Raw genomic sequence first — 16,284 nt, 5'->3', positions numbered from 1 at the left:
TGGCGCCGTCAGGCCAGAGGGGTGTCACCTTAAATGGTACTGCTAGACCAAGGCGGAGTGGAGAGTGGTGTCACCTTATATGGTGCCGCCAGACCAAGGTGGAGCGGAGAGTGGCGTCACCTTATATGGCGCCACCAGGCCAGAGGGGAGTCACCTTAAATGGCACCTCCTGACCAAGGCAGAGTGGAGAGGGGTGTCGCCTTAAACGGCACCGCCAGGCCAAGGCGGAGTGGAGAGTGGTGTCACCTTATATGGCACTGCCAAGCCAGAGAGGTTTCACCTTAAATAGTGCTGCCAGGCCAAGGCAGAGTGGAGAGGGGTGTCACCTTAAATGGCACCACCAGGCCAAGGCGGAGCGGAGATGGGTGTCACCTTATATGACTCTGCCAGGCCAGAGAGGTGTCACCTTAAATAGTGCTGCCAGACCAAGGCTGAGAAGAGAGTGGTGTCACCTTATATGGCGCTGTCAGGCCAGAGGGGTGTCACCTTAAATGGCACCGGCAGGCCAAGGTGAAGCGGAGAGGGGTATCATCTTAAACGCTGCCACAAGACCAGAGAGGTGTCACCTTATACGGCGCTGCCAAACCAAGGCGGAGTGGAGTGTCACCTTAAATGGTACTGCCAGACCAGAGGGGTCTCACCATATACTGCACCACCAGACCAAGGTGGAGCTGAGAGGGGTGTCACCTTAAATGGTGCCACAAGACCAGAGAAGTGTCACCTTATATGGCGCCGCCAAACCAAAGCGGAGTGGAGTGTCACCTTAAATGGTACTGCCAGACCAGAGGGGTCTCACTATATACTGTGCCGCCAGACCAAGGTGGAGATGAGAGGGGTGTCACCTTAAACGGTCCCACAAGACCAGAGGAGTGTCACCTTATACGGCGCCGCCAAACCAAGGCGGAGTGGAGTGTCACCTTAAATGGTACTGCCAGACCAGAGGGGTCTCACCATATACTGTGCCGCCAGACAAAGGTGGAGCTGAGAGGGGTGTTACCTTAAACGGCACCGCCAGGCTTAGGGCGGAGCGGAGAGGGGTGTCACCTTAAACGGTGCCACAAGACCAGAGAAGTGTCACCTTATACGGCGCCGCCAAACCAAGGCGGAGTGGAGTGTCACCTTAAATGGTACTGCCAGACCAGAGGGGTCTCACCATATACTGCGCCGCCAGACCAAGGTGGAGCTGAGAGGGTTGTCACCTTAAACGGTGCCACAAGACCAGAGAAGTGTCACCTTATATGGCGCCGCCAAACCAAAGCGGAGTGGAGTGTCACCTTAAATGGTACTGCCAGACCAGAGGGGTCTCACTATATACTGTGCCGCCAGACCAAGGTGGAGATGAGAGGGGTGTCACCTTAAACGGTCCCACAAGACCAGAGGAGTGTCACCTTATACGGCGCCGCCAAACCAAGGCGGAGTGGAGTGTCACCTTAAATGGTACTGCCAGACCAGAGGGGTCTCACCATATACTGCGCCGCCAGACCAAGGTGGAGCTGAGAGGGGTGTTACCTTGAACGGCACCGCCAGGCTTAGGGCGGAGCGGAGAGGGGTGTCACCTTAAACGGTGCCACAAGACCAGAGAAGTGTCACCTTATACGGCGCCGCCAAACCAAGGCGGAGTGGAGTGTCCCCTTAAATGGTACTGCCAGACCAGAGGGGTCTCACTATATACTGCGCCGCCAGACCAAGGTGGAGCTGAGAGGGGTGTTACCCTAAACGGCACCGCCAGGCTTAGGGCGGAGCGGAGAGGGGTGTCACCTTAAATGGTACCGCCAGACCAGAGGGGTCTCACCATATACTGCGCCGCCAGACCAAGGTGGAGCTGAGAGGGGTGTTTCCTTAAACGGCACCGCCAGGCTTAGGGCGGAGCGGAGAGGGGTGTCACCTTATACGGCACCGCCAAACCAAGGCGGAGTGGAGTGTCACCTTAAATGGTACTGCCAGACCAGAGGGGTCTCACCATATACTGTGCCGCCAGACCAAGGTGGAGCTGAGAAGGGTGTCACCTTAAACGGTACTGCCAGGCCTAGGGTGGAGCGGAGAGGGGTGTCACCTTAAATGGTACTGCCAGACCAGAGGGGTCTCACCATATACTGCGCCGCCAGACCAAGGTGGAGCTGAGAGGGGTGTCACCTTAAACGGTACTGCCAGGCCTAGGGCGGAGCGGAGAGGGGTGTCACCTTAAATGGTACTGCCAGACCAGAGGGGTCTCACCATATACTGCGCCGCCAGACCAAGGTGGAGCGGAGAGGGGTGTTACCTTAAACGCCCCTTAAAAGCCTCGGTTTATGAAGGTTCCAGAATTGCTTAATTAACTGCTGGTAAAGCTGGTTTAGATCTGCTTTGTTATTGCTCTCACTGAAAAGCTGCCATTTTTAGTGTAATTTTTAAACACAGGCTATATTCATTATCACCCTGTTGCGCAAAGCAATTATGCATTCACCTTACTGCTAATGAATGCAGTTCTCGGGGTCAAACAGGCACTGGTGTTCCTCTCTTCATAGCAGTAATCAAGATTTGTGAAGCCATTTTATCATCATGCATATTCTGAATGTCCTGCTATACAGAAAGGGGGTTTACGGTGTCAAATTATATACAATATACAGGACTGGATGATCTCTTACAAATAATTACATCCAGAAAGTAGTGGAAGCTGAAATGAAGCGAAAACTGTCCCTAACTCACTTTCTGTCACTTGCAACCTGGATCTCTGAGAACAAAAGTTACTCTCACATGCTGTAAACGGACACAAAGGGGAACCGCAAGGATATCGCAATACATACACCACTGATGTAAGTCACCCAATACGAAAAGAGATGCTTGTATTTAGGTACGTGTGATCTGGGTTCCTACACAGTATGGAAAAGAATGGCATTTGATTCCTTTTTTTTTTTTTAAATTATGGATACGTATGGCAAAAGGAACATTTCTTGACTATTGCAACATTTTCTCCTACTATGTATTCTAAAAAAAGACATCTGCATTTACTTGTAAAATTTTTTTTTGAAGTCACCCATGCAAGATGGCTGTCAGCACCAGAATATGCACAGAGCGAACACTGAAGAGCAATGTCCCAAGTCAAGGAATGGGAGCCTGATTAATCTCCAGCAAGAAATATCAACGCAGGCTACCTTGCAATTTATGGCTCTCACAGTGGGGAAATGCTAGTGCTCACCTGCTTGGCTTGTCGATCCTGAATGTTGTAACTGGTTGGCTAAGGATCCCAAATGTCAACGGAAAACAAAACACAGAGTGTGAGTGAAGCTGTTTGACATTTCAAACACGGATGAGTTGTTATCTATTGCAGTCTGGTCGCAAATAATGATGGATTCTGGCAAGTGGCAGGGGTGGCACCTTCCGATGGGGCGCTGGCATAGCAAACTAATCCTTATTTATTATTTCATAATTCTTAGATATTACTATTGTTTCATGTACAGTACTGTGCAAAAGTCTTATACCGTCAAAGAAAATATCCGGCCGTCCAGGGGCCACCTGGATCGGCATTTTCTGTCTACAGAGCAGTGGAATGTAGAGGCTCTGATACTGAGATGCTCACCAGATTAATGGAATGGGGAGCAGGAAACAGCTGTGAACTGACCTACCTGGCCACTCCAGTCGCTCTCTGTGGTCCTGAGAGAGTGTCCCACCATTCCCAGTCGCTCTCCCTGGACTCAGAGGTCTGATTGGCTTACATCAGCTGCTGGGTGGGGGGTAGACAACACACAGTAATCTATTGCATATTAGAGACTCTGATGATACAACACTTGTATATATGATACCGCCAAGAACAGTTGTTGCTTTCAGTATCTAGCTATACTGATAAACTCAGGCTTAATTAAAACACTAAAAGGATAACCAGAGTCTTTTCGAAGTTCCTGGTGCAGAGAGACTCATACACTTGATGGGGGATTTTACCTTGGTTCAGCAAAAAAAAGAAGTGTTAAAAAAAATGCAATGCATGAGCTCAACAGCAGGATGTGTGAAGGACAGCTAGCTATCACCATCGAGCTAAAGATAGCAACTTACTCTGCCACAGTAAGGGCAAATCAAGCAATTCGCACACTAAACTGTGGTCTGGCAAGCAGCCCAGTGGATGGGATAGTTTACACATCTGGAAATGTAATACATGTGAAAAGGTTTCATTTTGCAATTACGAGTGAGAATTTTGAAGATGGCTGCTTCTAAATTAAATTTAAATTTCCAGACCCCATTTTTTTATTATATTTATAGTGTCTCATGCTTGCAAGTATGTAACAGCTGTGTGTGAAATGTTGCAACCTTATGGGAGAAGTTACAATGCCCAGACTGTAGCCATACATTCTGAGTAGCAAATGACTGGCACCACTTTTGAATGATCTGGATTATTGAACAACAAGCATACTCCCCTGGACTCACTAACATAAAACCTGTTATCACATATTTGACCAGCTATGTGTGTTCTCAGTGTGGTTCTCTTGGTGTATATTTGTTTAATAAGCTGCTTTATCCCAAGTCACCTGAAACCAGTATTGATTCTAAATTAATTGTCCCCGTGATGGTTTGGCATAGCACTGCACTACTGCAAGATGAAGGACGCATGTCAATTATATACCCAGCTACAAATAATCTTTTGGCTTGTTATTTGATGGACCAATACTGTCATACAAATATATCTTATACAGTTTATTAACCCTTTTATTTGGATGACATTTAAGATTTTTTGCAATGAAATGAGGCCAAAGTGATGGCTTGTAACTTGAAGGTTTTTGTTTGTAATCCCGGGAGAAGCTGTTAACCTGAAATGATGCAGCATAAATGGTCAAGTGATGTGTAACTTATATATTGATAGAACAGTGGCTGTACGCTGACACACTGCCCCCTCTGTTTAGCCAGGGCTACCACCTGCAAGCTGTCCGAGACATGCGGCCTCACCCCAACGTCACCCTGGACCCCGCCACTACATTTAACCCCCCGCAATTCCGTTCGCGAAACCAGAGCTACATGCGGGCCGTCAGCACGCTCAGTCAGGCAAGCTGCGTCAGCCAGGTGAGTGGGAGGGGGACCTGGAAAGGCCCGGGTGGGGGTACGGTGGGGCGGGGCGGGGAGGGGAGACCCGTGTGACTCTGACAGGAGAGCCCACGGGCTTGGAATGTGCTGCTGTGGATTCCTTGTCAGTCAATGCGTCTGAAATGATTCTGGTGCTTTTGAAATCCAGATCACACCACGCTTTGCCATGGATGTTTCGATCTAGTCATGTTCGGTTTAGTCATGTTGTATTTGAAGGAATAAATGCATCCAGGGAATCATAGTTGGGTGGATGGATGGATGGATGGATGGATGGATGGATGGATGGATGGATGGATGGATGGATGGATGGATGGAGCAGTAAATCTGTGTAAAGCTACTGCGTGTACTCCGACTATGCTACATGCATTTTGGATAAAAGATGATAAATAAACAATTAAGTCCTATTTATTATTTCAGGACTTCCTAGTTGATTACAGTGATCAGATATCAGAAAAAATGTCGTCTTATTTGGGCTGTTTCATGAAGCTGGCCCTCTTGTGCAGACATTTTATGAAAATGCAAAAAAATAAAAATAAATAAGAAATTAAATCAGCAACAAATCTTAGCCCTGTGAATGTGCAACATATAATTCTTAACAACAGTTTTTATTATGCTAAGGACTGTAGTTATGAGGTGTGCTTTAGATATAAACATTAGAACTACCAGAATTCAACCGTGTATTAGACAATTCCTGAATATTTTAGAACATGCTAGAATGTTCTGATGTTAGCTGCTACTCATCTGGTGGCTCTTTGCCAGTTGGGCCTCCCCAGTGGAAATGCTGTGACACAGGTTTTGGCCCATGTGCCTAATTAGAATTTAAACTTCCATAATTGTAATGAGATCTTTGGCAGAAACAGACTGTGACCAGAAACGGGACCCATCTATAACTGCCCGGAGGTTTTTTAGTGAACAAAAAGCATTTGTTTTTGCCGATTGTTTTGTGAACTGGTACAGTAGTAAGTCATTTTAATACTGATGCAACTGAAATGATATAGGTTTCTGTAAAACTTTTCCTCTCTGCCTTTTTACAGACAAAAGTGAATATGGTGATCGGAGCCATGTAAATTTAGGAAATGTACAATCTAAATGAAAACTTCTGTTGAGGACTCAGACACTGACTTGTATCTTGCCAACTTCTGTAGCAGTTCTGCAGTCGTCAGTTTCACAGCTTCTAACTACCCATAGTGCCAGCAATCTTTCATAATACGCAGCACCTTTCTGTTGATTTGTGTTTTCACATATTCAAGATTTTGCATGCAACTGTAACTTTTTTCTTTTCCTTTTCCAAAATTAAAGCGTACCTGTATTTAGTACTTGCTTGTGTAGCTAGTCTCAAAGCACAGTTGTGTCCCCACCTGTTGTGACAGTAGCATATTGGAGGTTTACTCTGCAGCAGAAGGTATGTATCTTGTTGACAGGTGACCCAAGGTTCAGTCTACTGTGCCAGACCTGTATACCTCACCATACTACTTCATTACCAAAGTCTTTCATTTTAACCCTGCATCGATATCATCAGTAATATCAAAATTTTTTGACAGTAATATCAGCCTTCATGATATGTCAGTTTTATCTGCTCCACAGTGTCAGACAAACGGGGCTCATTCCCACCACGTTGTCGTGACAATCGTAGGAAACTTGCCTGTTCTGTGAGTTACCCTGCGATGATGCCTTTTGTCTTCTGAATCATTTGCTGTCCCCCTTTGCCTGTAGCCATACATCCGCTCTGCTGGCACCCAGTGGGTTAGTGACCCTCAGAGCGGTTCACCGCTGATGCCATTTTCAGTGCTTCTTTATTTGTTTTATTTCTTTTTTTGAATCCTCCTCCATATGAATCGCAAATTTATAATTCTGCTGAAAGCCGGAGTGCTGTGGTACTTTTTTCCTGCTAACCTTCCTTCATGTCTACTGCACAAAGGGGAAGAGACAGAAAGGAAGAGGAAAAATTAAGGACTGCTATTCCTGTTTTTGTCTCTCAGGTGAGTGAGACTGAGGTCAATGGCCAGTTTGAATCGGTATGCGAGTCCGTTTTTAGTGAAGTAGAATCCCAGGCTATGGATGCCCTGGACCTGCCGGGCTGTTTCCGCACCCGAAGCCACAGTTACCTGCGTGCTATTCAGGCTGGGTATTCCCAAGATGATGACTGCATTCCTTCAATGACATCCTCCACTGTCACTTCAACTCTCAGATCCACAACAGGTAACAGTATGCTTCAACCACCCCCCTCACCCCCCACCCCCCCAAAAAAGATCGAAGACTTAGAATACATACGTCCATACATACATGTGTGCATACTTAACATACATATATATGTACAGTGGGGTACCCCTGTGCTTGAGAAATGTTCAAGTGAGTCTTTTTTTTTTTTTCTTTTGTTATTTTTTATTTTTATTTATTTTATTTTTTTTGTTGTTTGTTCGTTTGTTCGTTCGCCAAGTGTTACCCCGGCGTTTGCTTGCAACTTTCCTCGTCTGTTTACTTTTGCACGATCCATGCATCGCTCTCCGGGCGTCTGACTGGACACGTTGGGTGGTGGGACAGGGCAGGGACAGGGCTTGTGCGGAACCGCGAGACGGAGGTCAGACCCCCTGTCCATCCGCACCGCCGGCGAGCCCCCCGCGCAGCATGTGTGAGAAGCGCACCCTCTGTCCCGAGCATGTGCAAAAGCAGAACTTTCTCGAAGCTGAGGTCGGAATGTGGATAGCCCCCCTACCCCCCCCCCCCCCCCCCACGTGGGCGTAGCACAGGATGAGGGGACCCGGCTCGGCCAAAAGCCTCAGTGCTGCGGACAGTTTTCAGTGAACCGCCCCAGGGGACTTTCCAGGGCTACTGCTCTGCTCTGTTTGTACGCAAGACGAGATTCTCTAACTCACTCTGACTTGTAAGCCTACAGAATTCAGCAGTGGGAATAGCAAAAACAGTAACATGTAACGACATACGGTAAGTTACCGCAAGTTACCGAGCTTCGGAAAAAGGCTAGCTGCTGGTTGCACAAAAAAAAAAAATTGCTTGGAAGAAAGCTTGTTCTACCTACACTTCTACATAAACCTGTTTGGTCATTTGTTTCCTGTGTTGCATAAATCCTAGGAAGTAGTGTTTCTGAACATTAAAGATCCGATTAACCCTCAGCTAAGGTTCCACTTTTGCAAATTGTTTATAATTAATAAATGAAATTTTCTGATTCTTGCTGTCTTTTCGTTAATTAAATGCATTGAAGTTTTACACAGGGTATAATAATAATAAAAAATAACAGACTATATTTTCCGCTTATAAATTTGCAAGGTTTTATTCAGATGATTTTTGCAGGCAGTCAGTGAGTTATGTCTCTCTAACTGAGTTATGTTAGTCACCTTTTTTTGACACAGAGTTCACATAATCTTGAAATTCCTATGTACTGTTGGTTTGTAGCTTATCAATATATGTTTACGAAAGAGATTCCTAGGTTTTCTGCAACACATTTTTTTGACTTTTATTTTTTTTAACAAATTTACTCTTTGCTAGTATGTGTACTGCAAACAAAACCTTTTCACAAGTTATTAGCTTGTGTGGTGTATGCCCCAAAGAGTAAAGCTATGAACCCTATTGAAATTGTACAACGATGTGCCAAGTGTAAAATTATAACATTTCTGCTTTTACGTACTTGAGTTGGTCCAGTTTGAAAAATGTATTTTTTTCTTATTTCATTTTTAAATGTGGGTTTGTTTTTTTTTTTTCAATTTGGAATTTTATCTTGCATTGCTTTTGGATCTGATTGATTCAAATCCCTCTCAGCCAACCTGAGACTGACGGACAGAGGATCAAGGCTGCTCTCCAATCCCACTGTCTTACCAGCTGAATCCTTTCACCCAATGGGCTTTGCGCCCGAACTCTCTCAGCTCCTAATTGGTTCTGCTCTCAGAGTCACAGAGTCTGGCTGTTACTTCCAGCATCCTAAGCTTCTGTTTTCTTTTCGCCTTGGAGTCTTCAGTTACGGTATACTCCTTTTCTGTTGGATATTAAGCAAAATATAGTTGTGGGTGTCAGAAATAAATTAGCTATGGGAACTACCACTGAGAACATTCCAGACCTTCCTTTCTGTAAATGGCGTTAAGCCTACGCAGTTGTCATTTGCTACAAAAAGCGGAGAGGAAGTCTGCTCCCATGAAATTAACGAAAACAGACCAGAGAACGTAAACAAATGGCTTGACGCGACAGTCCGGATGACCAAACACGACCTCCGTCACCAGTTCAGTGCACTACGTATAATCCATGCAGACAATCAGAACAGACACAATCGGTACCCTGAACCTGAAAGCAAAATCCTTCGCACACAACAAAAGTCAAGGCCAGTGGGCCGTTGAGTGAGGGAGGGGGGTAGCCCACCATGCCCCCGAATCCAGAAGAGCCGCAACCCTCTGTTTTGGCCAGCGAATCTCTGGAAGGAGTACCAGAGGGGACGCCAGCTGGGGACATCACAGGTGCCTGTGACAGGTATTTTAATTTTCACACGCAGACATATATCTATATATATCTATGTATATAAGCATTCTATGTATATAAATATATATGCATATATGTGTGTGTGTGTGTTTTTACACTGCCTTCTCAACAAACATAGAGGAATTTATTTCTAACCTCCACTAACCTCTCCAGCATAAGGGCAAATTTCACGTTTTTTTTTTTTTTTTGTTTTTCTTTGCATACAGACATGAGCCCGTAGTTTCGAAAAGCAATTTATAGAGAACCTTGTTTAAATGGCGTAAAAATCCAGCACTTTATATGTTGTATAACCTGAATGAAGAAGTACCATCCACAGTTACAGTCCTGTTCCAGTTCTGCTATGCCTCAGGAAGACTCACTGTGAAAGTAGGCCTCATACTATTTCGCAAACGGCAGATCTATAAACGATGTATGTGCATGTAACACTCAGTTTTGTATGGTGGATTCGGGCTGCCGCTAAGATAATCAGAAAGGGAAACTGTGGCGATGACTCAGTGCCATCGCTGCAGAAACAACAGAGATTCATCCAGGAGTTGTGGATGAAGGTTCTCATGAATTTTTATGCAGCATATCTAAGTATAGATTTAGGCTGGACTTTCTGCGTAGGGCAGCTGATAAAACACTCACAGGAGCCAACATACATTATACATGACCTAATATGTATTAGAAACCCGTAGCTTTGTCCTCAAACAGATACTTTATACACATTTAAAGTTTCGTTGAATCTAGTTGTGAGTTTAGCTGTTATTAATTGAAACTGTCATACTCTTGAAAATAGCCTTATGCTAAGTTCCTCTGGCTTTAAAAACATTTTTAAAGCACACAATGACCTCATAAAGCTCCTTCTGATAGTACATCAGTGTTTCTATGTTAGCACATGTTGCCTTTAATACCATGAGATCTGTATTAGGATTAGCTTTTGTCCCCTCTCTTTCACTTTAAAACATGACATCAATATGGGGATCCAGTGGACACAAGCAGGGCACGCAAAAACGGCAGGGAGAATTCAAGGTGATCCGGGGTGTTTTGGTGATCAGCCGTCTTTGACTGTGGGATTGCAGCCCTAATAGAAGCAGTCCGGCGGGGGGGAGGGGCAGGTGCTCTGCCTCTGGCTCCACCCACGGCCAATCCAGCACGGCCAATTGTCGGCGTGCCCTTGGCAGACCTCGCATGTTCAATAGGGTTCATAACTACCTCTCGGCTAAAGACATGGGATGCTTTGAATGCCTTTTCATCATTTCTGTTGCACAAAAGTAAGTCGCAGAGCCAACGACGGAAACCTGGAAAGATAAACGAGCCGGGTTTGCCGATGCGACCGAGATGCGGGGAACTTTTGGAGCAGAAGGGAACGTTTTGTTTCGGGTCTGCGAGGCTCCATGTGTCTGGCGGACACTGGGGCGGCTCTTTCGTCGACTCTGTTTTTGTGCATTGAAAAAGTGGAAGGTCGTGTCAAGGCGGACGTCTCTTACACAGTGAGAAGGCAGTGTAAATACAATGACAATGTGAGTCAAAATAAACACGACTGGGCCCGTAGGATTCAAATGGAAAAATGCCTGACTAATGCATTTCTTTACAATTCCTCTGCGCTTCAAAGGCTATGGAATTGGGATGTATTCAACTCAGTGTTGGCTCAATATTGTTTCAGTGAATTGTTTTAGGCAGCAGTGCATTAGTGTGAACGTGCTCTGCCTTAAATATGCCAGCACCGTATTTAATTAATGTCAGAAATGAATTCTGTACAGTGACATGCAAGCATACAGCAATGCAGTTAATGTTACTTTCTGTTAAAAAGAGAAGAATCACATCATTAACAGGTGCATTACTTGTTGCTATTTTGATAATGGCGTATCCATGTCCTATAATTAACGTCATTTTTATCAGTTCAGAAATATCAGCTGTTAGGAAGAGACGCTAATGGCCCTTTCAGGATAACATGCGCATCTTATTTTGACTCACATGCACGTCTCACACACGCAGACGACTGCATGGCGTTCAGGGACCTCCGAGAAGGTAACCCTGAACAATGCAGCTCTCTGACGCTGAGCTCACAGTCACCTGGTCTTCAGCTGCTCCCGGCTGAGTGTACGTCTATTTGCATAATTAAATTTGTCTTCCAGAGGGATATGATATGCTGGAAGGCACCTCGTTGCTAAACGAGGAGGATAATTTAGAAGAGGACGACGACGGGAGCTCGCTGACCTATCAGGAACTGGAGTCGGTGCGTGGGGAGGATGTGACGCGCAGCCAGCCCAGCACCAGCTCCACGGTGACGGCCGTGTCTGTGCCGCCAGCGTCGCCCCCCATTTTCAGAGTGCCCCCCAGCTCGGCCCCGGCCCCCGAGCCTCAGGTCCCGCAGGCTCTGCAGGCCTTCAAGGAGTCGGCAGGCATGGTGGCGGCCTTCAGTATGCAGTGGAAGGACGAGATCTCGGCCATGCGCTGCGAGCTGGCCGAGCTGCGCCGGGACGTCTGCGGTGAGCTCAAGACCTTCAACAGCAACTTCTTCAACTTCACACGCTGCTACAACATGTGGGCCCTGTGCCGAGAGGGTGGAGCTGCTCCCCCCGCCGCCCCCCCTACCGCCACCCCTACCGCCACCGCCACCATCGGTCGCGTCTCTGTGGGAACACAGGCGGGCACCAGCGGCCTGGTCAGGCAGAACACCACCGATGCCTCCGTCATGTGCCAGCCCGAGTCGCTCCCCTTCAGCCTTGGGGATGTGGCGGACGCACCTCGCATAGAGGACCCCGAGACCCCCAGTGAGGGGCCCGCAGCTCTGGACAGCCCCCACAGCTCCCGGCCCTTCGAGGACTCCATGTGGGATGGGAGGAAGCAGCGGGCACGCCGGCGCTCTGGAGGCAAGCGGAGCTCCAGCCTGGAACTCTGGAGCAGGAAGTACACCAGCGGGCCCATGTCATACCTGTCACTGTCATTCTGATCACTCAGCCTGGGACCTGGGAAAGTGAGGCAGACATTTCCCAGAATGCATTGCTTTCAGTGGGAAATGACATTAATGCTCACAGGAAAACAGAGAAAAGTCTATGTTGACGGGGGAAAGGGGGACAGAAAGGTAGCCCCTTTATTCTATGCAGACAAACTACCATTAGGTGTTACATCAAAGAGCTGCTATTGTAGGTCAGTAGAGGCATGAGTGTAGAAAGCGACAAGATCCAATGAAATGGCCCCAGAACGTGATCGCACTTTTTCTTACCCGCCCTGGTCATGTCAGTCTCCTAAAGTGGAGAAGCCTCTCTGGGTGCCCCAACTCCCCCACCCCCACTCTGCACCTATCGGGCACAAGGATACAGAGTTCAGATAAAGCAGGCCCCTCATGGAAAGGTAATTTATGTCCATTTATATTCAAAAATAAAACTAAAATATTACAAAGTATATTTTGCTGGAGATGATGAGATATAGATTGTACTGGAGAATATATTTATATGCCATTTTCATATATGTAATTTTATTCATATAGTGTGTACTTTACAACTATATTATTTTCCCTGATTTTCATATAATATAGTATATACAATTACATTTTTCAGAAATTTGTATTATATATACAGTGTATTTAGTTTTGTTTATATACAAATATTTAGTTTTGGATTTCCTATTTTGCCATAAATTGACATCTCACTTTTTCATATGGGTAGGGTAATGCCCCACTAGTTATCATATGGGATCATTTCCTTTTATTTTGGATTATTTCGTGCATCTCATAGAACTTTTCTGACCTAGAGTGACCCACATGTGATACCAGCTTATCTAGTATCACTGTTTGCCTATCAATCAGGCGGATTGACAAAATTTTAAATGTTTGATAAATGGATAGAAACACACTGCCAATTGTATATTATTATGTCCATGCAATTAGAAAATAAAATCAAAAAGTAAATTGGACAGAATATGATCAAAGTTAAACTCATACTGAAACACATGTTGCGTTAGGTTATCTTTGTCAGGGTGCCTGAAGGTGAGCTTTACCTATGTTTATTTATTTTATATTAATTGTAAATCTTTGGACATTGACTAAGCAACCAAATATTCATAATATGACACCTTGCAGGTGTTTGACATCCACTGTATCCGAATCATTCTGCGGATCAGTTCAGTTTGTCATTCAGAACATTTCACTTTAAACATCTGCTTTTCCTAAGCGTAATACTGTGAAACTTTTAATTATGTTAAACTCATTTTTGGAGCATTTTCAGTAGAAAGCAGAAATAATTTATCCAACTGATCAAACCTGTAGTGTTTATGATAACTATTTGTCTGAGTTATAAAATAACAACTATTTATCAGTATCATATTTCATTTTTTTCATGTATACATGTATTTCATTTATATAAAATTAAATTAAATTAAATAAACCAATAACTGATTATCTATTTTCCCAGAACAGTTTATAAGTAATTAATTATTTACTGTGAAAATGAACATAGCAGATAATTATTGAATATGTTACAAGGCAAAAGCACCAACCACAGCAAAATAATAATAATAACAATAATAATAATAATAATAATAACAGTAGTAGTGATAAAGCGACACTCATCGTCTTGGTGAGGGCCAAAATGGCCTCACATTGTTAGGGTCGTGCCCCCTTTGTGTGTGTGTTGGGGGGGTTGCATGTCCACCCCGTGTCCATGTGCTTTTCCTTGGCATTCACTGCTTTTCTTTCCGCATCCCAAACAGGGAACTGGTGTGTCTAAACTGCCCTCTGGTAGACCAGCATCCCCCTCCCAGTACTGTGTTCAGTGAGCCATTGGATGGACTTCAGTCTAACTGGAGTCCTGCAGTTATCAAGTAAAATGATCAATGTTAATTATTATTAACTTTAATAAAAGAAATTGCAGATGCTAATAACAGAGAAGTGAAAGACTAACTTTTGCACATTAATTAATGCAAATTATTTTAAAAAAACACACACACATTTAATTTTTATTTGTCTGTGTGTCACTGGGATTTTCTAAGGATGGACATTCAGGAGATCATGTACTTTTCTCTTTTTTTGAATGTCTCTACTTGTGTTCATGTTCATGAAGTTTCTGTATTTGTGATAAACAGCTTATTTGTATTGTATATATATATATATATATATATATGTGTAATAGTTTTGTGTAGACCATTTTTTTATTTAGATATGTGTGTGTAGATTATATGGCTGATTAATATGTGTACCTAAATTCCCCTTGTATTTCATCAGCATAAAATGAAGATATTTCATTTGGTAAAACTCTGCTGTAAAATCGCCAAAGTGTGTAATAGTGTTGTCTTGATTACCAAGGCAGTATACTTTCTGTCCATGCACCCAAAGCAAAACTTGCCCTCTAGATAAGACAGGCACCTCCCTCAGTCCCCTTGATTCCATCCAGTGTAGCTTCCCCTGACTTTTCGGAGTCATTGAATCCCCTGCTGTTTGAGCCCGCTCCGACATCATGGATGCATGGCGCTTACAGCACAGAAACCTAGCCTTCCTTTTCCTAACTACTCTCATGGTTTCTCAACCTCTGATGAATAAGAGCTGGACACTGTTTCACTCAGCTGAGCAAAATAACTTCATGGTTTCAAAGTAGCACCTGCAGAACTATTCATCCCGATCCGCCAAAGTCCGGCGCTCAGTCGAGGTCTTCAGATTTCATTACTCCTTCAGTCATTTCTCATCGAAAGCACAAAAGCTGCAGGTGAAGCTGTTCATTCAGTGACCCATAGACTCGCGGTTAAAGATTACGGCTGCATTCTGTGGTAAAGCTTGGGAACCTGATCAGAAGAGGATGAACAGCAGACCCTTCATAGTCAAGAAATCTGATCTCCCCCTCTTTCACCCCACCCAAAAAAAAATTTTATTGAAGCAGAATACACTCTGAAAACCAGCTTGTGTCATTGCAGACATCACATACCACAGCTTGCAGTTGAGCAGCTAATTTATAAGTTATGTGGTAGTATGGACCTAGCAGACACTTAATGGTGACGTGAGATGTGCCGTTGCTTTCTTGGGGGAATCGTTGTTTCTGACTGCTAAACTGACTGTGCTGCCATGGACTTGGTTCTTTTGATGGCACCCCCCCCCCCCCCATACTCAGGAGGACCTACTCCAACAGATCATCAGGTGTGTCAAGAGCTCACTGTGTGATTTCTTTTGTCGTTTCTTATTTTACAAAAGCAATACACTGAATCACAAATGATGTGTACGCCACTCATTCAGGCATGGAAAGGACCACTAAGAATCAAGAAAATCATCAATGTGTACAAGGCATACCCTTAAGAATATCAGCCTTAATTAGCATTCAGTACATTTAATATGGACTCCAGTTTTATATTGGAATACAAAATCACTGAAGCGTTAATTAGCCACCTCCTCATAGAAGGTGATGATGAATGTGGATTTCTCCCCCTGTTCTTGGGGATAAGAAAGAATATTGTAAAAAATTGAGGGTGGTTCCTGCCTTTTGTGCTCCTTATGGGGGCAGAGAACTTCTGATGTAAAGGTGCTGAATTCGAGGAAAGCAACCATTCAGTTTATGATGTCGCAACATCGCGTTCATTTATTCTATGCAAGTCTTTCGCTTATTTGTTTTTGGTGTTTACTGAAAAGCCTCCAGGCTTCTTAACGTCCTGCAAAACAGAGGTGATCAAACGTGAAGGTTTCCCAAGAATGATGGCAAAAGACTTTTCTATGTTCGAGTCTCCCTCTTATGTTGCCAAAAAAGCTCACCAGGGAATGCCCTTTAATTGCTTAACTTTGTGATTCGACTCGGGACA

General features: G+C 44.6%; 1 protein-coding gene across 1 annotated transcript in view; it reads left to right on the top strand.

Moving 5' to 3' along the window:
- LOC125714931 (disks large-associated protein 2-like) overlaps nucleotides 1–16,284 on the top strand; it is a 110,562-nt gene that overhangs the window by 72,307 nt on the left and 21,971 nt on the right. The window contains 2 exon segments of the mRNA XM_048986037.1: nucleotides 4,869–5,025; nucleotides 7,026–7,245. Of these exon segments, the coding sequence (XP_048841994.1) occupies nucleotides 4,869–5,025; nucleotides 7,026–7,245 (377 nt within the window).

This window comes from Brienomyrus brachyistius, chromosome 19, assembly GCF_023856365.1.
Source record: "Brienomyrus brachyistius isolate T26 chromosome 19, BBRACH_0.4, whole genome shotgun sequence".
Classification (NCBI taxonomy): Eukaryota; Metazoa; Chordata; class Actinopteri; order Osteoglossiformes; family Mormyridae; genus Brienomyrus; species Brienomyrus brachyistius.
The sequence above is the reverse complement of the archived record's forward strand: the minus strand, read 5'-3'. Positions and strand labels throughout refer to the sequence as shown.